Source organism: Micrasema longulum, unplaced genomic scaffold (assembly GCF_059751315.1).
Source record: "Micrasema longulum isolate JH-2025_06_02 unplaced genomic scaffold, ASM5975131v1 h1tg002823l, whole genome shotgun sequence".
NCBI lineage: Eukaryota > Metazoa > Arthropoda > Insecta > Trichoptera > Brachycentridae > Micrasema > Micrasema longulum.
This window is the reverse complement of record NW_028279947.1, coordinates 1-23,279: the sequence shown is the minus strand read 5'-3', so window position 1 is coordinate 23,279 and position 23,279 is coordinate 1. Positions and strand designations below refer to the sequence as shown.

Genomic DNA, 23,279 nt, shown 5'->3' with positions numbered 1-23,279 from the left:
CCTCCACATTCATACATCTTGTCATACATGCCCTTCGGTTATGTCTGCTTTTGACATGACCAGACTTAGGATTTTGGTTTATCTGATCATGCCACGTCTTCCTTGGTCGACCTCGTCTCACGTTGCCCTTTATTTTCGCCATATATACTTGTTTTACCATTCTTTTGTCGTCTATTTGTTCTACGGGACTAAACCATCTCAGAGACCCTTTCTTAATCATACAAAAAAAATATATCACGTAATTAGACATATAAAATAATTTCAAATGAAATATTTTGTGTATCAGGATCTTCACAAATGACAAAATATCGAGTACCATGAGACAAATACATGAAACATTCGTTTGAGAGAAAGATATGTAATCTAGTTAGATCACTAAGCAAGACACATACGTAATTTCAATAAGACGCAAAGAGACTGTGATTATCAGGCGATCATTTCCTAACCTCAGGTTACCTAAGGTTAACCTAAGGTAGACTAGTGCGACATCCTAGCCACACAAGAGTTAACAAACTTCATACATGATTATTTTTTTTATATGCTTTGATTATTTTTGTTTTCACTTGTTTAAAAAATATAATATGTGATTACTCCATGTGAATCCATTAGCGATAAGATTTTTTAAGACCTTAGGATTTTTTTTTCTTTTCGTACGATTTATTTTAATTTTATTATTATTACATTTTTTTTTTTACAAATGGAGCTATACAAAGCACGATTTTTGTTCCAATTGACGGTCCTGAATTACTATCGAAATAATCTATTAATATTCCCCCAAAAGTTCTTAGAATAACTCTGTTTTTCATATTATTCTGGTTTAATTTAATTTTAGGCAAAACTCATCATAATTATGGCGAACTTTTAATTATTTTAATATAATAACTGAATCACAAAACAACGGTTTATTTGCAAATAATCATAATGACACATGGCGTTTGCTTTCAAAATAATTTGTAGTTTTGTTTTTGGATTCAGTTTACTGTTTTTTTTTATGGTTGATAATTTATTTAAACTTATTGTGGTGCTACTTGTGAAAACCTGCAATCGGCTTATTTGTTATTTGTTTTGTTGTTTATATATGATAAATGTAGCTGTAAGTACTATACCTAGTGAGAATAGGCAGTACCTAATATGTTTGCTTATATATATTAATTTTTCTTATTTGTATATTTTTTTTACCTTCTTTACTGTTTAGCAAACAGATCTGATCATAATAATACTATGCTTTATTTTTGATAAACGCCGATTTTTTCGGCCCTGAACTGAACTGAAAAAAAGAATAAATAAATATGTATGTGCATACAGAAAACTATAATTGGCATTTAATTTAGTTCATTTGTAAATATTGTATTTTTTTCTTTATAACAGCTGTTGTTTTATTGAAATAAATGAATTATTGAGGACGTCAACATAAACCCTCTATGGTGGTTTGATGTTACTCTCTTTATGTAATATCGGTGATTATAACCTAAGGGGCAATAGTGCTTGATTAGTTTATTAGTCATTTTCAAATTGTTCATACGTTCCATAATCCAACTGGTTGCTTTTGCACAAAAGAATAAATGTACTGAGGGTCGGTTTTGTAAACATTTTATAGTTTTTTAAATTAATAGTTGACGTGCCGGCCGATTAAAGCGTTTTACGAGTATATATACGTTTAAGCGTTACCAGTCGTTTTACCTTTCAAATGCTGTGTGAGTAAACTTCTTATTTGATGTTATTAAATTTAATGAATTACTGTAATAAAAATAACTTTTTGTAACTAAATTTGAACAAGTAAACACAGTTTTAGCTACCATTCTTGTTTGCAATATAGTCAAGAAGAAGAATGAAAATATCCAAGCTCGGCCCTCCATATAATAAACCAATCTCACAGTAAAGGGGGAGTGATAGTTGTAGATTTAATAGTTAATCGTTTAATCGTTAGAGTAAATCGATTATTGATAAAAAATATTGCTGTTTAATATAAGCGAAACCGACAGAAAGACCCGCGGCCTTTAAAACATTTCGAGTATGTGGAGGGAGTGTATTAAATAACGACTACATGTAGCGGTATTTATTAACACAGTGAGTTTAAACTTAAATGATAGCATTTTTTAAGAATGACAGGTTGCTTAGGGATTACGTTTCATCAATTCTACTATTTGTTTAAATATCTATATATTTGAAAATTCCCTGACACCGCATATCCTCACAATTTATGTAATCCTAAACACAAAAATAATAATGTATTTGTGCCATATCTAATTTGAACTAAATCTATTAATTGGTATCAAACTTTTGATGTTCGTTTCACATATACCTATATACGAGTATGTACACTAATCTAGCAATCGCAAAGGATTGTCGGGTTCAGCTTGTAATATTATAAATACGAAAGTGTGTTTGTCTATTTGAATGTGTTTTTTTATGTCACGCGACCGAATGACGGGATTTTTTCGCATCATAGCTGACAAGTGCCACATGCTACTTTTCATTCAGAAAAAACATCTCACTCCATCGAGAAAATAATAAGTGGAAATAGAATTTTAAGTGAAGAATGAATTAATATTGACACAGAATAATGATTCTATGTCACCGTAGAATAACGGATTGTTGTATCTTGTTATTTTGTGTGAATGGTGGCATCATTTTGAGTGACAGATTCTTCTTATTTAATTTTTTTTGCTCCGAACAACAAAAAAAAATGTGTAGCTCAAAGAGGTGATAATTCTAGGTGTCCGAGAACCTTATCAAACAAAGCCCCAAAGGCTTATAAAACGAGGCCCAAAGAGCCGATTATATGAGGCTGTAAATGTGAAATTTTCTAGCGGGTAGCAGTTGGCGCCTATAGTTTCATGTTAATACAATACGTGTTTAAACCTTGTAAAAAAAAAAAATATCAAATAAAACATCGCTACTGAAGTAAAAGCAGTCTTTACTCTCCCCCGAACAAAAGTATGTTTAGAATTTATGAGTTTGACAAGTAAGGCCGACGATATGACAGGCAAGTTATTAAAAGAAAATACAAATCGGGACTAGTTTTATATCGTTTAAAATGCTTACTGATGACCGTTTGTACACAATATTGGTTAGTAAGAAAGTCGTTTGATAAATTGTTTATAAACACGGCCCCATAGAATTAAGAATAGTCCAGAAACCGCATACGCGTATCAAACAGAAGGCGACTAAACTACTCTTAAAACAGTAGTTATACGTTTTGACCCATTAGTTTCTTTGTAGACGTCGCTCAGTACGCAACTCCCGATTTGAATTCAACCATGCCGTATTGTGTCGTTTTAGAGTGTAGAAATACTGCTGGGGTCTTAAAAAACAGAATGGGATCACATTTTATGTGTAATTAGCAAATGTATGTGTAAGTGTCAAATAGATTACATTTTTTTAAAGGAAATGACCCGCTAAGCTTCTATTTTGAGGCTTGTCAGCAGGTGGGATAGGGGGAATTTGGAAGGAGGTAATGAAAAATACATCACAACACCCAGACCAAATGAGAAAAAAATCTTTCTTGGATTTTTCTCTTGCAACTGTCGGGAATCGAACCCGCGACGCCAGTTTCACAGTTGGCTGTCTTACCAACTACACTACGGCGTCTGGTCAAAAAAATTGAATTATTTTTTCACCTGTCAGATTGTCGAAGAAAACAAAATGGACATTTTGTTAGTGTTGCCAGGGTAGTATTTTATTTTATCCTACGTTGCTCATCTAATGAGAGAACTAATGAAAATTGGACCTCGGATTAAACAACGCCGTGGTGAACATTTAACCGACATTATCTTTAAAACATAAAATATTATTTAACATGATATAAAAATATCCGTTTTATGTCAAATATATTTTTTGTATTCCTAGTTCAAAGTTCATCAATTCAATTACTCTTATAAAATGACCCTTTACTTATCTACTCTGTTGGGTCAATCAATGTTTCCGAGTTCACAATAAAATTTTCGAGAAATAAACAAATTGCTTTTTTTTTTTAACCTTACATTTGTGTTATGATTATATTTTTTCCTATCGTGCAACATTACGCGGCGACTTCACTAATGCACGCGGCGAAAGTGGAGCATAGTGGGGGGATTTTTGGACACAGTCCGATGTATTCAAATATGATTCTACGATCCTTCTGGACTATTCTTAATTCTATGCGCGGCCCTTAAAGGCATTCATAAATATTATAAAACGTGTGGTCTCAGCATTGGAATCGGCGGGGTGCATCAGGTGGGTGGAGAAAAGGGGTGAGGGAAGAAAGCGAAAGGGGAAGGTCTTGATCTTGTTAGGAGTAATATAGTTACTGTAAATCTGTGAGGTCGAGGTTTACTATGTACTCGAAAAAATATTTCAAAAACTAGACCAAGGATAAGTCCACACGTCCGGCGCTTGGCTAGGAATTGGCTTAGACGTATAAGAAAATTACCGATTTTCCGAGAAAAAATATCATGTATTTGGTCTATTACGTGAAATTACCCCAACGCCGAGCCGCATTGATAAAAACACAGATAGATTTTAGCTTTGTGAGATTGGGTAAAAAATCGTAGACATTTTAAAATAAAAACATTAAAAATGTCAGAACAGATTAAGCATGCATGTATGTAAAGGTATTTCTTATTTTTTAACATTAAAAAGATTCTTAACGTTTATTTTGTTATAGATCATACTTCATAAGTTATGTTAGGTTTGATATCCGACAGAGCCAATACAAATACTCGTATATACATATACTTACATCACTAAAAATATTTTAAATATTTTATAAATATATCAAAATCCTTGAGCAACATATTATTAGTAAAAAAAATCCATCAGGCAAAAATAAGTAAAATCAACAAATAACGTATTATTTTTAATTCTTTTTTAATTTTAATTTTATTTAATTTCATTTATTGGGGATATCAACAGTAATACATGTAACAAAAATATAAAAAATAAAATATACAGAGAATAAAACCAATGACAGATATCCACAGAAATACATTAAATACACGTACAATACATACTAGTGTGTTTTTGTGAGTGTAAGTGAGTGAGAGGGTGGGTGAGTGGGTGTTACGGGTTTCGTAACGTTTTTGTATAAATACATTAAATTTTATAATAAAGATACCAGCTTCAAAGATGTTGCGAAAGCGATGAAACCGGTTACTAACTATTCCAAATTTGTGGATTTAAATATCATTCTTTTTTTTTTCATAATAAATTAAAATATTTATTGGATCTCAATAGTCTGTAGCACTAATTATGTTCTTACTGAGATTATAATGTTTTTTTTTCATCATTTGATATATTTAACTTGCCCCTAAATTGATTTAAAAATAAATTGAGACTCATTCTATCTGGCTGCGATAAGCTCCCACTAACTTTTTAATGGTGCACATGCTTACACACACCTGCACACTTACTCTCACACAAATATACGCAGGCAGACCCTTTTACATATATATACGCATACAGACATTTAAAAATGTACCAAAAATGTACGCATACAGACATTCAAAAATGTACCAAAATTAGTATGCATGATTTTTATTTAGAAATTTTATTTTAGCTGGTCTTCCTTTAAACCTTAGTTGAATTATGTAATTAAGTCATTGTTGACTGTATATTTCTGTAAAGTAAATTAATAAAATAAAATAAATAAATAATGAAATTACACCATGAATGTACACAAGCTAACTAGAATATTTCACTTATTTACCCGGGATATCACAGGCAAATGCACCTACGCCCTGCCCGCCAGAAATCGAACACAGGTCTTCAAGAATGGTAAGCGAACGCAATAATTACTACGCAAGAAGGCGGAAATATCTCCACTAGATTGACTTATTAAGGATTTTTACCTGAGAGGCACCGTGTCGAAAAACACTCGAGGTTCAACCTGGGTTCTGGTTCGATTTCACACACATAACTAAATATTTTCATCACGCTCCTGGACACAGAGAATGACATTGCAATGCATGTATATTTTTACTTATCTATTTATTTATATTTGTTGTCTTCTATATTTTTTTTTTCAGTTGCTCCAAACATTGCATATAAAAAGAGCTTATACATTCAGGACATTTGAAAGGTAGGTGCGTTACATTTTGTGTAAGGTAGTTACACAAGGCCTTATACATTTCGAGCAAATAAGCTAACGATTAAAAAGCTTCCTCATTGAAAATCAAAACTTAAACTTTATTCCTCCCTTTTCATAAATTCGTAGTATTGTTTTTAATTTTTGATACCTTTGGTTGTATTTTTGTGAATTTGTTTTTTATGGTCAATTTCAGTTATTTTTATTTGTATTAGAAACGCGCCGATACACTTTTATTTATTAATAGTTTGGCTCGAGATAGATTTTGAATAAAAAAAATAAAAAAAACATCACCAGGGCCGCGATTACAAACGCTGACTTCATAGGTACATATCGAGACCGTAAAATATATTCGTATTAAAATTTAAAGAATCTTCGTCAATAATCTTCACTGGAACATGTTGATAAAAAAACATGTATTTTTGTTCTATTTTTCGTACAGAAAACTTGATTTTTCTTGGTAGAAAATGTTATCGTTAAATGTTAATGGCAATATAGCAATAATTAATTTATAATGTACTCAAATTAAAATGGATTCCATTATTTTAAGCAAGACTACAAACTATTTTGTGATTTGCGGATTGTTATAATTTACTAACGCAAATATGTCACTAAAAACGGAAACAGTTTAAAGTGTTATAAGTAAATTAACTGTTAGATGTATAATAATGTAATTTTATTCATCTCATTAATTATACGTTAATTCTGTTGAAACCAGAAACACAATAATATGATTATCCAGTAAATCGTAAAAGTGGGTAAAGTTTTAAGACGATTAGAAGGGAAAGTTTTGATTAACCCCCGAATAAATCACAACATCAAAAACTATTGTAAGGTCGTTAAAATATTTACGATAACCTTAATTAAGATTTAGTTAAACTACGATAAATTGCTTTGGGTTGAAATTAAATTATATTACTTTTGCGTATAAATACTAAAATAGTAAATTTAATAATTTTGTGAACATTTTTTTTATTTATTTTTATTATAGGTTAATCATAAGTATCCACGATTATCGAGAAAACGGTCAAAAAACGGTTTTTCGTTGGTTGGTATTTTGAAAATAATTTTATGAGTTTAGGTATCGTTTTTAATTTAGGCATTTCAAACCTAATGTTGATTGAAAATTTATCCTAATGAAGCAACGTTTTGTAAAAATCTTATTTGTAGATTGGCAATGATGTGCTTCGCTGACTATTAATTTATATCTAATAATCGGAGCGCAAAAATTGCGAATATTTTTTTTTTCAAACATCGTATATATTTTTCTTTTTTTTTGTTAGCAAATCATGCTGTTTTCTAGGGATTCTATATAAACAGTAACGTGAAATAATGGACTAAAAAAACAGATTTGAATGGCTTATTTTTTTTATTGTATAGCATATATTACTTTAATACCTATCGTATTCTTGTAGTGGCATTTAATAAAAAAATGTTGACATTTAAATATACACAAATATATGTAAATCTTGCATCTTTGATTTTTTTGTATACGAGTATGCAACGTTAATTGTAAAATGGGAAAAAAATAGAATCTCAATAGAGAAAGAGAAATTTTAGAGGTATAAATGCACAACGGAAGTCAAATGATAACTTGAATTCCACATTTTTTAAGTATTCGTAACCCGTTATTGACTAGTTAATTGATAAATTAATGTTTTGAATACACAAATACACAATTTTTAAAATAAAAGATCGTTTTTTTTTACACAAATACAAAAATACGATTTTTTATATTTAATACATTCAGACCGACAAGAAAAAATTAAATACAAGTATTTGATCAATTATAACAACTACTACTCATTTATTAAAAAAATTAAGGAATTAAATAATTACAACTATCATAAAATATTTAGTTACTTTGAAATAAATCGATTCAGTTCAAACCAGTTGAAAACAGAAAAGTATTGAGAACTCATATTTTGTTTTGGAAGAAATAAATTGGGAATCAAAAACTGATTAAGTCTTCTGTGATGAGAAGAACCATAATTTAATGGAATTTGGCGATTCATTTAATCGGCTCTATAGACTGGTAAAGGTTCTATTGTTTTCATATATTTCACTACAAGGAATTGTTTTCAAACAATATTATGAATTCACTTGGAGCTTAATTTTTGAAGGGGAGCGGAATTGTTTTTAATTAGTTTAATGCGTTTAATGAATACGAATCAATGAAGAAAATAATTTTGGATGAAAAGTTTAACAATTTTAGATGAATCATGAGCCCAAATAAGAAAACCGCAAAATTAAAAACAGAATTTGAGCATATGTACACTGTTGTTCAGAAATCAAAGTCGTATAACTTTTGTGCTAAGTTAGTCTTATTTCTTTTTGTTTAATAATGTCCTTGCAAGGTGAACAGTTCTTTTAAGTTTATAGTAGAGGAAATAGACGTTTGATTAGAAAAATGATCTTAAAGGCGCAATCCGCATGAGAAAAGGTCTTAAAACTGGTGACTTAGGATTGAGAGATGATAGAAACGTTTATCTTAACCATCATTTAACTAAACGAAATAAAGATCTCCATAAAAAACAATGAAACTTGCAAAAGTGAAAGATCATAAATACGCATGGATCAAAGATTGCCGTATTTATGTACGAAAAATTGATACATCCCCGCCTATTCTAATAAAAGCAGAATCGGATCTTAATAAAATGTTGCAGTGACTATATGTCGCAGTTCTCTCTCTGTACTCTTATTTCTATTGTCTTTTTTTGTCCAATTATTTCACACCTAATAATATACTCAATATCACCATACAATCATTTATACATAATCCTACACAAATACACCCAAACACACCTCTACACTTACTAACATACAAATAAACATGAACACACCCTTTTATTGTACCACAATTTAAAATGTTTACTTTTTATTTGGAAACTTCGCTGGTCTGTCTTTAAACTGTATCTTTTTTATGTTGTTATATCATTGTCGACTGTTTGTTTCTGTAAAATAAATAAATAAGATTAAGGATCGGATTCTTCCCAGACGAGTAAACAAAATGACAATATGGGTGAAGGCTTTATTTATATTGTTAATTTTAAAAATCTTGACAAATTTATCAGCTTCTTCTTCGTAATTTTTTCGGTGAATTTCATTTACCAGTTGTTGCTCAATTACGTATTCATTTGACAGAGGTACTGAGTTAAATTCAATCAAATCATCAACTTTTCGTTATTGAAGTCCAAGTTCAGTTCATTTATTAAGCTTACTATTTCATCTGTGATTTCATCAGAGCTTCTAAAGAATGTATAAAATTACTCATCATTTGGACATAATTGTTTTCAAAAACCTTTCATTGTCGATTCTTTTATTTTAGCTCACAAATATTCAATATTGTTTATTGCGTTCCAAATATTATAATTTTTCCGAAATTTTCTCAATGTAGGTTCTCCTGTCAGTTTCCTCGATCGCTGGATTCATTAGTATTATTTTTTAATATTTTTTTATCATTATTTTTATTGTTATTAATAAAACAAATAATACATAAAGTACATATCATACTCCCATTAGGAATGATAACGTCATTAGTGATGTCACATATTTTGCTAAGGTTGGTTTGTGGATTATGTCGTCAATCGGCATATTGATATCTAATTGGCTGACTTTAAAGGTGACAATGGAATAAGCTAAACCGATGACAACGTACGTTGGAAACTGTTTAAGGGTTAAATATAAAATGATCACTTCGCATCGTGCCAATAGAGATAATATTTTTGACTTACACAAAAAACACGCGAAAACACCTTTTCGTCATGCTTCGTGCGCCTGTTACAGACATTTCACTCCTAAATCATTTCATAATCCTATATTAAGCACTTCAAAGTTATTGAATTTTCTCTCTAACTCAATAAACTTTGGGAATGTTTCGGAACGCTGGAGCCGCTTGCCTCTATAAAAATTTACATTAGAGTTTTGACTCGACCAGCGGTGGCGTCTTGAAATAACTCCGACAATATGTTTGTCAACAATATTTTAAGTTTGTTCAAATTTTTGTAGACAAGGACAGGATTCAAATCCCCGGGGAGCTGTAAACATTAACATATTACAACAGAGATGAAGACCATTTAAGAGAAGGTAATATAGAAGTCTAGGCATTTCCACAGTTACACAGTGTGTAAAGTGGCCACTTAAACCAGCCGATGACAGGTCATAAGCCTTGTAAATGCCTAGATTTCTATAATACCTTCTCCTTAATGTTCTTCATCTCTGTTGAAATATGTTAATATGTTTGTCAGTTATGAGAAACACTTTGAGCTAGACGCACGTGGTTTTTTAAACGATTTTTTTTGAAAATGTAAAGCGGGATGTGGGACTATGTAGGCGCATAAAATTCTTAGCGTCGGCGGCCGGCGAGTTTTTGTCTCAGACTTTAAATAATATAAGGAGTTCATCCTTTCTATTAAATTAAGTTGGATATTTTTCTTACCTAGAATAAAGGTGTGCAAGAAGTGGCTCTTGATGCAGGCTGGCGAGAAGCCCGTGTTGTCCGCTTCCAAGAAGACGACGCAGACTATGTCGTTTCCTATGTGCCGCTTCCTCTGCAACTTCTGGGGGTCGTGACGTTCGTAGGGCAGCTGGGTGCTGACGTGGAACATGATTTCGATAGACCTCCAGCTCGTGTATACAGAGTACAGCCCCGTCAGATCGTGTACGGTATCCAAACCGCCTTTGTATTTGTCGAAACCTGGGGACCAAGGAAAAATTAAATTAAAATTGAGAGAAAACCGACAACATCAAACGAGGTTCCGTTTTTGACGGATACTTGCTCGCTCCCGTCCGAGTTTAATTTTGTAATTTTGTACCAATATGGGCAGAATGGTGAATGTTACACAGTGTGTAAAGTGGCCACTTAAACCAATCAATGACAGGTCATAAGCCCTGTAGATGCCTAAACATCTATATTGCCTTTAAAATGTTCTTCATCTCTGTTGTAATATATTCATGTTAACAGCTTACCAGGGAGCTATATCCAGTTCTTGTCTACAAAAATTTGGACAAACTCAAAATATTGTTGATAAATCCACCTGGTCCATGAAGAAGTATAGAAATTAAAAAAAAAAAAATTCTGGCGTTGCCTAGAAATAATTCAATTAGATGAATCTCACTCGCATAAATAAAGGTTTCAGCTCTTTCACTTCACAAACATCAACAGATGAAAGAATTTAAGTAATATAGATGTTCAAATATGGGCAGAATGGTAAATATTACACAGTGAGTAAAGTGGCCACTTGAACTAGCCAATGACAGGTCATAAGCCCTGTAGATGCCTAGACATCTATATTGCCTTTAAAATGTTCTTCATCTTGTTGTAATATGTTAAATAATAATATAATTGAAAATTGTTTTCAGGCGTTTGCAATAAATTAAATAATTTGGTATTTTCTCATTTAACTCGATGAAGGTGTGAGCTTTTTCGCAAAAAAATATTTGGGTTTCTACGTTTTTTATATGAAATAATACGCTGAGCTCCCGTTATAGGGGTTTTTTAGCAGGTGGGGACGAAGGAATATAGAAGGAAGTTTTTTCTCGCAACTGGCTGGAATTAAACCCGTGACGAAAATTTCACAGTAAGTGACCTTACTACATCGTTACCACAAATACTTTATGCATATTATCCTATAAAACGACTGAATTTATTTTTTGTATTTATTACGTAAAAGCCCTCTGAGCTCATACAATAATAAAAAAATATTTAAGAATTTGTGGGCTTGAAATGGATTAGCATGATTTTGCTCGAAGTCTTATATGTTGATAGTGTTTATGCATATATTGTATACCATTGTCTAATTACCGTTGTTTGTCTTTGATGCATAGTTTAATGATATTTTTGTTTTTTCTTGTACACATGTTTCTTCATATAACTGTTGTAATTGGAATAGGCCGTATACATAATAAATAAATAAATGGTGCATTGACTTTTTTGCGGACATTTCTTGGCAAAACTGCATTTTAATTATAATAGTAAAAATACGTTTTTGATTCAATTCCACTGTTAATTATAATTATTATCAGTGACGAGTTTTGTCGTGAGTCGTGACAGGTATCGTCATAGGCAAAAGTTATAAATAAAAGTGGAATTGTACTAAAAAGGTTTATTTATTATTATAATCAAATACAACTAAAATGAGAGATCAGTGTGAACGGAGATATTCTGAATCAGGTAGAAGAATTTGTGTACCTGGGAAGTATGTTTACTAAGGACGGAAAGGCCGATAAAGATATTGAAAGGAGGGTGAGTGCCGGAAACATTGTGAACGGTGCACTGAAATCTACTTTGGCAAACAAATGTTTATCGCAGGAGGCTAAACTAGCAGTTCACAACGGAGTTCTAGTGCCAACTCAAATGTATAGGAGCGAAGTATGGAATTGGAAAAATGATGATGAAAGAAGGTTGAGTTCTGTCGAAATGCGATCCCTCAGGCGAATGTGTGGTAAAACGATGTACGATAGGTGCACAAATGTCGAGATCCGCGAAGTGTGTAAGGCTGAGACATGCATTATCGACAGAATCGAGAAAGAGGTGCTGCGTTGGTTTGGACATGTAGAGCGAGTGGACAGCGAAAGAACGGCTAAAAGGATCTACGATGCGAATGTTGACGGATGCAGAAAACGAGGAAGACCGAGAAAGACATGGCACGATCAAGTCCATAAAATACTTGAAGATGGACATGTCAAAAGTAGGAATAATCGGCGTGCGTGCATGAGAAGATGTATAAATGTAGAGGAAGCGAGGTCTGTATGCCAAGATAGAGTGTTATGGCGTTCTATTCTCTCTGCCTACCCCTACGGGGAAACGGCGTGATGGTTTGTTTGTTTGTTTGTTTTTTATCAAATACTTTAAGTTGGAAGTCAATTTGAAAAAGAAGCAAATTTAATAATAATAATATGAAATAAAAAAAAACAAGTGATTACTTTATTTATGTTGTAATATTTATTAGGTTTGTCTCTTATTACATTAAATATGTATATTTTGAATAATAAATTATGAACCAGTTAGCATATGATTTCCAATAGGGTCTTGTATTTTGCTATCATAAAATACGTGTAATATTTTTTACTAATAAAAAATTTAAAAAAAACTGTACCGCAATTTATGAAATTAAATACTCGCTTAGCGAGGTAAAATAATTTGTAATAACATGTTAGTAATAATGTATTGCAAAAAATTTTATAATTATAATTTTAGAATTGTGATAATTACAACAATGTCATACGTATTGTTAACCAAAACCAAAAAATATTTTTTTTAGTATTTATAGTTTAGTATTTTAGGTATGTATATTTAATGTCTGGAATATGTTTTTATTTCACGATTGATTTAAATTGTTTGATTAGACTTAAATAAAAGTAAAAGAAAAATAATAAAACATTTAAATATTTCGTGATATTAAAAATAATCACACTTTTTAATTAAAATGTTTACAGTTGTTCAAAAAACTCATTGGATTTTTTCCAAAGCAGAATTTGTTTTGCGAGACTCGTAGGTAGCGAACTTGGTTTTTTTAAAAATAATTATTTCGGTAGACTCGTCGAAAGTTTTCGGTCGGTGCAAACGATATTTTTCGGCAAAAATTAAGCCCCCAGAAATTAAAAGAAACGAACTGAGAAGTATTCCGGTAGAACCGACATAAATCACAGATTGCTCTATACTTTCTGTATTAACAAAGTTTCTAACTGAAGGGTACTCCAAAAAGCTCAAAACTTGTATAATTTGTTCAAATAGAAAGAGTTCGGTATATGGTTCATTTCCTAACGAATACTGAAAACTTTGGCGGTTCTTTGAGAACTGTGGTAGCGATCGACTAATAATTAATATTTCCCATCAATATGTTATTACAACGAGTGTATTTAATTTGAGGAGTACATAACTAAGCTTGAACACAATAAAAGTAACCTAAAAAAGGAATATTTAATTTCATTGCACCGATTTCGGCATTATATTTTTTAACATAAACTCATATCAATTGAATTGTTTTACTTTAATGCGTTATTGGAATAAAAAAGAATATCTCAAAACTGAAGAGGTAATAAAGGCTGAAAAAAAATATTCTTAAAAACTTTAATTTTATAAATTTCTGTTGTTGTTAAATATAATTATATTGAAATCACGGTTTTTAAATGCTGCCACTTTTTGATATGAAATAAATTAACTAAATTGAAATATTTTTTTTACCACCAGGATGTTCATAATTCGGTGATTTTTGAGACTTATGCTCGATGACTCATGACTTAAATAAGTCAGTAATTGGATTAGAACTTATTGTTAATAGATATTGACGGGCTCCGGGTCAAAAAGTCTTAGGTTCGAATCGCTCTCGACCGATATAATAAAATAATAAATTATACTCGTATAATATAATAAATTGTCTAATTCATACTCGAAAAAAAACATTAGATTTTTAAAAAAAAAACTAAGCATATTTGAGTGCTTAGAGCAGCTGTAATAGTTTTGAGTAAACAGAATACGAGGATTTATAATTGTAATAAATAAATACTTTTATTCAGAAGTGTGCCAAAATGGTTTTCAAAAATTAAGTAAACAAATTTCACAAAAGGATGCGCAAACAAAAAAGCTCATTTTGCGTATCAACAAACGGCTGAAAATTCGATTTCAGCAAAACAAGAACGCAATAAAAACAAAAAAGGATTTTCGCTTAAAGCCATGTGCTAAAAAGAGTCGATAAAAATTCGCTAGACGGTTTTTATGACGAGTTGGTAGATAAAAAGAAAAAACCTTTATTAATATTCCAAAAATTCTACAGTTTTACGTTGAGTGATACTTATTATATCGAAACAGGTTTCACAATACGTTACGATGGATATAAAATTTGAACTTTTTAAAAACAATGCAATTTGTCTTTTAACCGTGTGATAATAAATTATCCAGAGTAAACAACAATTTCACCTATCTTCGATTTATAAAATACATTGTCATTTATGTAGTATTAGTGTGGAGTAGAGTAGCATAGTCTGAGTGTTGTTGAGTATAATTCAAAACTTCTTCCCATATTCTTTTTTTCCTACCTGCTGACAAACGTCTAAAAGACAGCACTTTGAAACAATTTTAATATTGTTGTTGATTTATACACACAAAAAAACCTTTATTTCACTTATTACATGTAATTAGCCTGTAATATTGTTTTGTAGTTCATAAAAAAATACTAGTCTTAGGGATGCATACATGGACGAAAGAGCTCATTCGTAATAAAAAAGTCAAAATAAGCCAATATTTTTTTATGGAAATAATTTATGAGGAGGTTTATCAATAGTTATACAAACACACATTATTGATATCTTTGTTATATATTCATGAATGTGTAATTATTTTGGCTAAACATTGCAAAAAACCTTCATATAGACATAAAGCAAAATAAATTTGTGAAACATGTAAAGTCATTCAATGTTCGTAACAATATAAAATAATAACATATTACAAAAGAGATGAGGAACATTTAAAAGAAGGTAATATAGAAGTCTAGGCATCTACAGGGCTTATGACCTGTCAATGGCTGGTTTAAGTGGTCACTTTACACACTGTAACATTTACCATTCTACCTATATTTTTCAGCTCTCTAACTTCACAAACATCAACAAATGAAATAATTGAAGGAATATAGATGTAATATAAAATAATAACATATTACAAAAGAGATGAAAAACATTTAAAAGAAGGTAATATAGAAGTCTAGGCATCTACAGGGCTTATGACCTGTCAATGGCTGGTTTAAGTGGCCATTTTACACACTGTAAACCATTCTAACTATATTTTTCGGCTCTTTAACTTCACAAACATCAACAGATGAATTGATTGAAGGAATCTAGATGTTCAAATATAGGCAGAATGGTGAATATGTAAAGTAGCCACTTAAACCAGCCATTGACAGGTCATAAGCCCTGTAGATGCCTAGACTTCTATATTACCTTTTCTTAAATGTTCTTCATCTCTGTTGTAAAATTTTAATATAAACAGCTCCCCAAGGAGTCAAATCCAATCCTTGTCTACAAAAATTTGGACAAACTCAAAATATTGTTGAATACAAAATAATATTATTAAATTGTATGAAATTCGCAATCCTTTTCGCAAAAAGAAACTAAAAATTTCAACCGACAGGAAATAAATAAATGCGCATATTTTTTGTTCTGTCTTTAGATTTTTGAAAATTTGAATACGTTTTTAAAGGAGTGCCCATAGGGTACGACGATACGAATAAAAGGTGAAATTTCCAAAAACAATTCAAGTTATGATGTTGCGCCTTGAATCCGCAGCCTATATTATGCAGGTGATGTGCAGTTCTGTATGTAGGCACATAATAAATGAACACTGTATGGTCAACTAAAGTTGTATTATTTATTGTAATGTGCAACTGTGTAACCAATATTCATTTACATTTCTAGTAATATTATAAGTTTTGTATGATTAGTTATTTTATGTTATGTATAATTTTTATGTGACAACATTTACAATAACAATATTATGTGGAAGCCTCTAATTGGACTTTATGATATGTATTTATGGTATAATTGATTCTTATAAATGTATAAATGTCTGTTGGCTTTCCAATGAAATGAAATAAAATAAAAAATAAAATAAAATAAAATAAAATAAAATAAAATAAAATAAAATAAAATAAAATAAAATAAATGAATTAAGTTATACTGTCATGGATTATCGATCCTACGATAATAACTATTAACAGCAACGCTATCACCGACTGAAATATTCTACTGTTACCTCAAGTCATAAATTATCTCCTCGAAGAGAGGGATATTTTATGTTTGAATAGTGTGGAATTATATGCGCGATCATCCCTAAAGCCGGTTTACGAGAAAATACATACCTAGCATAAATATTCTTACCTCTGAGTCGTACTTTATCTCCGAGGACTTGAAGAAATTCTTCAAATAAGGGTGAGTTTTCGTTATTATCTAGAATTTCTTCTTCGGTGTACTGCCCTTCTTTTACGTAGATGACCCCGACTTTCAATTCGGATTTAATGAACACCTGAAACAACGAAAATACAATTCGTGAACATTTTTATAATCAATCTTCGTTAATTAATAATTACGTCGATAGGTGTAGGAAAGACGTCATTCCAAAAACTTAGGTAAAATATGGTACTGTTAATGTTGTTAATACAACATACGAGTAATTGCCATATATTCGTTTTTACTAAGATCGTGTTCCACTTAAAACAGCTTTTTTAACCATATAGATATCTATCACACAGGATTACAATTATTAAAAAAATAGTGTTTTGAAAGCTTTTGAATGAAACTCCCGTTGATCCCCTTTTCTCTTACAGCACTTCACATTACAAACATTAATATTGTTAATTTTAATCAAATTTTTCTACTGAAATTTGTATTACCGCGAAAATCGCTTTACTGAAATTTTATCAACTACCTTTGGTTTAAAATTTTCTCCTTATATTGCTTTTTCAAATTTAAAATATTACTTGCTATACCTGTTGTTACTTTTTTTTCTCTGCTGCATTGACATGTTTTTATACTTTTAAACTACATTTAATTACTTATATTGTATATGTATATAAAATCAATATATTGCTGCTCTTACTATGTGTCATTAATTTTGAAGATGTTTTTTAAATTGACGTAAATTTATTTTCTTATTAAAAGATTCTTCTCATCGTTTCTTTGAATCACTTAAAATATGGGTGTGTATATTTATGTCTTTCATTTTTAAAAAAATGTTCTTATTTTATTTTATTTTTACATCTAACCATGTTTTTCATTCATTATTTTACTTCTTAACTTTTAATTACTTTTACAAATTTTCTTCATTTTCTTACTTTAATTTTAATTTTTAAACAACTTCTTATTATTAACATATTACAACAGATGAAGAACATTTAAGAGAAGGTAATATAGAAGTCCAGGCATCTACAGGGCTTATGACCTGTCAATGGCTGGTTTAAGTGGCCACTTTACACACTGTGTAACATTCACCATTCTGCCTATATTTGAACATCTATATTCCTTCAATTCTTTCATCTGTTGATATTTGTGGAGTTAAAGAGCTGAAACCTTTATTTATGCAGGTGAGATTCATCTAATTGTTTTATTTTAATTAGATGAATCTTATGAAATTTTATTTTTATTTTTAACATATTACTGTTAATATAAACAGCTCCCTAGGGAGTTGAATCCAGTCCTTGTCAACAAAAATTTTGACAAACTCAAAATATTGTTGATAAATTACCTGGTCCATGAGAAGTATAGAAATTGAAAAAATAACATTTTCTGGCGTTGCCTAGTATCTAGGTGAAATAATTCAATTCGACGAATCTCACCCGCATAAATAAGGGTTTCAGCTCTTTAACTTCACAAACATCAACAGATAAAAGAATTAAAGGAACACAGATGTTCAAATATAGGCAGAATGGTGAATGTTACACAGTGTGTAAAGTGGCCACTTAAACCAGCCATTGACAGGTCATGAGCCCTGTAGATGCCTGGACTTCTATATTACCTTATCATAAATGTTCTTCATATCTGTTGTAATATGTTAATATAAACAGCTCCCCGGGGAGTTGAATCCAGAACTTGTCTACAAAAATTTGGACAAACTCAAAATATTGTTGAACTTCTTTTTATGTTTATTTTCCATCTCTTTTTTGTATTTTAATTAATAACCTTACATATAATTATTATATAATATGGAAATTTCACTGGTCCATTAGAGTTGAGTCTAACTGAGTAAAATATAAAACTATGTAACTGTACTGTATGTTTCCTAAATGAAAGAAAATAAAATTAATCCGATTTTTGTTTGAACATGAGCAAAAATAAGTTAGTAGGAAGAATTTCAGTTTTTGGGCTGTCAACAAATAAAACTCGGCGGATTGAGTTATAAATGGGTTCAGTAATAATAATAGAAGTGGAAATTCTTATTTATTTTGTTATTATAAAAATAGTGGAAAATGTATCTGATAAGCCATTATTAAGTAGATTAAGATTTTGTCCATAAGGTGAGAATTAAAAATGAATGATGCCGCGGCCTTTCTAAATCGACTTTTACTGATGCTTGTACGGCTATCTGAAGTTGACCAATTGTTCCTTGAACATAGATTTAGTAGAGTTTCTGAATCTTTTCATTTTGAATTATGTTATTTAAAGCTTTTTATTATTTAAAAAAATAATACTCCGTACAATAAAAAATAGAGACACAAATTTGCATCGTCCGGGAATATTTACAATTTATATTTACAAAAATAATTGGAAAGCCCGCGTTATAATCATCATCATCATCATCATCGTTCCTTTTCCGCACCTAATGGTGCATAGGGCACTGCATTGGTATACCAATTGCAGCGTACCTTGATTTTTTTTGTTACATGAAGGTAAGATGACCAGTCTTACGCTTCAGGTACCAGTCCAGGAACCATGAAATATTCTAGCGTGAAAACACCCTTTTAAATAAATATTTCACGCCAACCATGTCGCGAATTGAACCCGAGACCTCTTGCATTGCAGGCTAACACGCAGACTATTACACCACGAGGTTGACTTATAATCAAACCACAAAAATATATTTTTATTTATTATTATAACTGACGGCCGTAGCCAATTTGTAAAAAATTAAAGTTAAATACAAAGTTATATAATAAAAAGACAACATAGTTAATTGTTATGGTTCAACTTAGTAAAAGTAATGTGTAGTAAAAAATTAATAAAATATTTACAGTAAAAGAGTTAAGTATAGAAGAAAAGTGGTAAAAAAGATATGCATTTTAGGTTTGTAAATCCTACATAGGCACACATTGTTAGGCACACAAATTCAGCCAAAATAAAAAGAAACAGATATTTATATGAATATATTAAACAAACAGACTGAATCTCCGGTTCATCGGTTATTGTTGCAAAGTCAGTAGTACTTACTTCCTTCGTACAACAAAATATGTTAGAAAAAAAATTCTAATTGTTGTCATAATTATAATATTCAGGTTTATAAACTAGTTCTAATTTTACACAACTAATCGGGCGACAGTTCTTCGCAAAACGCGTCATTTTTTAGAACTTTTTACTTTAAAATAGCCGACACTACTCGAAAATGTACAAATATGTACCGACATTGATTCGTTACATTGAATGCATTTTCATATAAGACACATATGAATTATTTTACCCCTGGATACATTTGTAGGGTCCATAGTCCATAGTCGAGGACACACACCTGTTAAATTAGTTGACCTAAAATAGACTAATGACCGACGATGCAATGTCATTACTTTCAATCGAATCCAATACATTCGTAAAATGAGTATTTCACATGAAATCGGAGGGCATCGTTCTACAGTACATTCACATCTTCCCTACTATGCAGAAATGAACTACAAAGGAACGTCGTCTTTAAAGAGACCAGAGAACGTAGCCAACGTCAGTCAGCTCGTTCAGTCAGTCCAACAAGATCAGTGCAGTTTACTCAGTTCCAGCGTGTAGTTCAAGTGCAGTCTCTTCAACCCATCATCGCCGCTACGCTCGCGCTACACAACCAAGTGCTGCATCTTATTCGCCATGTAATAAATAAGCATTATACAGCAACCTCGTGTCTTCTCTGTCAATTTCTAACTGGTGTAGGAACTTCAGCCAAACCCTCAACTACCTAAATCCAACACATGTGTTCTTCCAGGGAGCAAAGGGTTAGGAAAGAGTTCTTTGTTTTGCAATAGGTACATAACTATTTAGCGGTAATAAATATCCCAGGCAGTTATCAGTCCTATTGTTACTTCTCTAAAACTCGCTAAAAAGTCTGAGTAGGTTTGTAATTTAGACCACAAGCCGCTTCTAAGATTGAATATTACCAAAATACACAAATAAAGCTAGATATATTTTTTATTTTTTTTATTTTCTTTTATTGAGGAAACATACAGTACAGTTACAAAGTTTAATATTTTACACAATTAGACTTAATTCTAATGGATCAGTGAAGTTTCCATATTAAAAAGCAATTATATGTAAGGTTAATTATGAAAGTATAAAAAAGAGAAGGAAAAAGAAAAACATAAATGAAAGTTGTTTAAAAATTAAAATTTAAGTGAAAAGAAGATATTTTAAAGTTTGTAGTTTTTAGTGAGTATTTACAAATGGAAATAATATTAAAAATGAAGAAAATTTGTAAGAGTAATTAAAAATTAAGAATTGAAATAAAGAATGAAAAACATGCTCAGATGTAAAAATAAAATAAAATAGTAATAACATTATAAAAGAAAAAAAAGGAAAAACATAAATATACACATATTTATTTTAAGGGATTCAAAGAAACGATGAGAAGAATCTTTAAGTGAAATATAAGACAATAAATTTAAGTCAATTTAAAAAACATCTTCAAAATTAATGATACATTATAGTAAGAGCAGCAATATATTGATTTTATTTACATATATAATATAAGTAATAAAAAGTAGTTTAAAAGTATAAAAACATGCCAATGCAGCAGAGAAAAAAGAAAAAATAAAGAAGGAATAACAAGTATAGCAAGTAATCTTAAAATATATATGATATAATAATGTGTCTAATATAAACTCGGAGGTTCTAATGCTCTAATCATGTTCCTCCTAAAAGTTTCACAAATTATAGAGTGGTATATTGTGCTGAAGTTCTCAGAATAAGTAAAAACAATTTTCTCTCACTGAGGTTTCTAAGATCTTGCATTTTTTGTAATTTAAATTAAAAAATAATTTAATTAAAGCGAGAAACGAGAGCTGCTCATACCTAAGGATCTTCGCTCCCTGCCCGAGGAAAAATATAAAAACGACGCAATGGACACTGATTACAATTTTTTCCCCCAAAACAAGGTATTTTGCATTAAGAGTTTTAATAACCGCGGGAAAAGATTTCGCATTTATTAAATTGAACTATTTTTGTTTTTAATGGAGAATGCTACCATTTACTAACGTTCTTAAATAAGAACGAAATCCCACAATTTTTTATGCGAGGGTAAAGTTAGGGAAAAACAAAAACGAAATGAGGAATGGTAAAAAAGAGAGTATTAATTAATGACTGCAAATTTTACATTAAAAAAACTTGCTTGTATCATAGAAGAACAGAAAAAAAGAATTTCAAGGCTTTTAAAAAGTTTTGTACTCATTTTGGCGAATTGATCATGTCCAATCAATTTAATCCCAGTCAGTAAAGAATTCACTTCCCTCTTTTCTCAATGCAATGAAGTACATATTATGTGCTTCTGGATTACGTTCTTTTAGCACAAAGATGATAAGGCTACCAAATTTAAGAGAGCTCATCGGGCAGCTTTTCTCGTTGGACAATGAGCAAATTTTCCGTGTATGTGGGCACCGCCAAAGAGACTTATGTCCTCAGATGCGGTGTGCGGTATGTGGTGGGCAAGCCGTATCAAAGCACAGATTGGCGATGACTTTGACTAGGATATTTATTACTAGTCTGAAAACATGGAAAAACAAAAAAAAAAAATTCAGGTAATCCTTAAAATACAAATTATAGCTTTATTCATGCAGGTGAGATTCAAATGACTTAATTATTTGAACTACATAATTGTCGGCCTCGCGATGTAGAAGTCAGCGCGTTTGCTTGCCGTGCAAGAGGTCTCGGGTTCGATTCCCGACGTGCAATATTTATTTGAAAATTGTATTTTTACACAAGAATATTTTATTATTATATAGTCATAGTAACTGAAGCGTAAGACTGATCTTCTTTCTTTCATGTATAAAAAAAATGATCAGGATGCACTGCAATTGGTGCGAGTGCCCTATGCATCAATAGGTGCAGAAGGGAAATTATAATCATGATATTGACATACTTGTCAATGCCAGAAAGTACTTGTCTAATTTTATATCTCTCTTTATGCACCGCTATCCAAATCCCGCCCCATTTACAACTGTTAATTTTTTTTAAGTATATATATTTTCTTTCATTATTTAATAAAAAATATGAATACCCTTTTTCGTTATAAAAAAAATGTATAAATATCTTCTTTCATTATGAAAAAAATATGTATTTCTTCTTTCGTTATTAACAAAAATTAAATATTTTCTTTTGTTATTAAAAAAAATATATGTGTTGTATTACAATACTTGAGTTTGTCCAAATGTTTGTAGACAAAATACTGCACTTCACCCCCTCGGAGTCATTAAGATTAACAAATTACAGCAGGGATGAAAAAAATGCTAAAGAAGGGAATATGAAAGTCTAGGCCATTAACAGGTTC

General features: G+C 30.8%; 1 protein-coding gene across 1 annotated transcript in view; it reads right to left on the bottom strand.

Moving 5' to 3' along the window:
• rsh (Rap GTPase activating protein radish) overlaps positions 1–17,078 on the bottom strand; it is a gene marked incomplete at its 5' end in the record, with an annotated part of 160,993 nt that extends 143,915 nt beyond the window's left edge. Inside the window, 2 exons of the mRNA XM_088241282.1 lie at positions 10,503–10,760; positions 16,934–17,078. Of these exons, the coding sequence (XP_088097408.1) occupies positions 10,503–10,760; positions 16,934–17,078 (403 nt within the window). The remainder of the gene's footprint in view (positions 1–10,502; positions 10,761–16,933) is intronic.
• Positions 17,079–23,279: the final 6,201 nt, after the last annotated feature.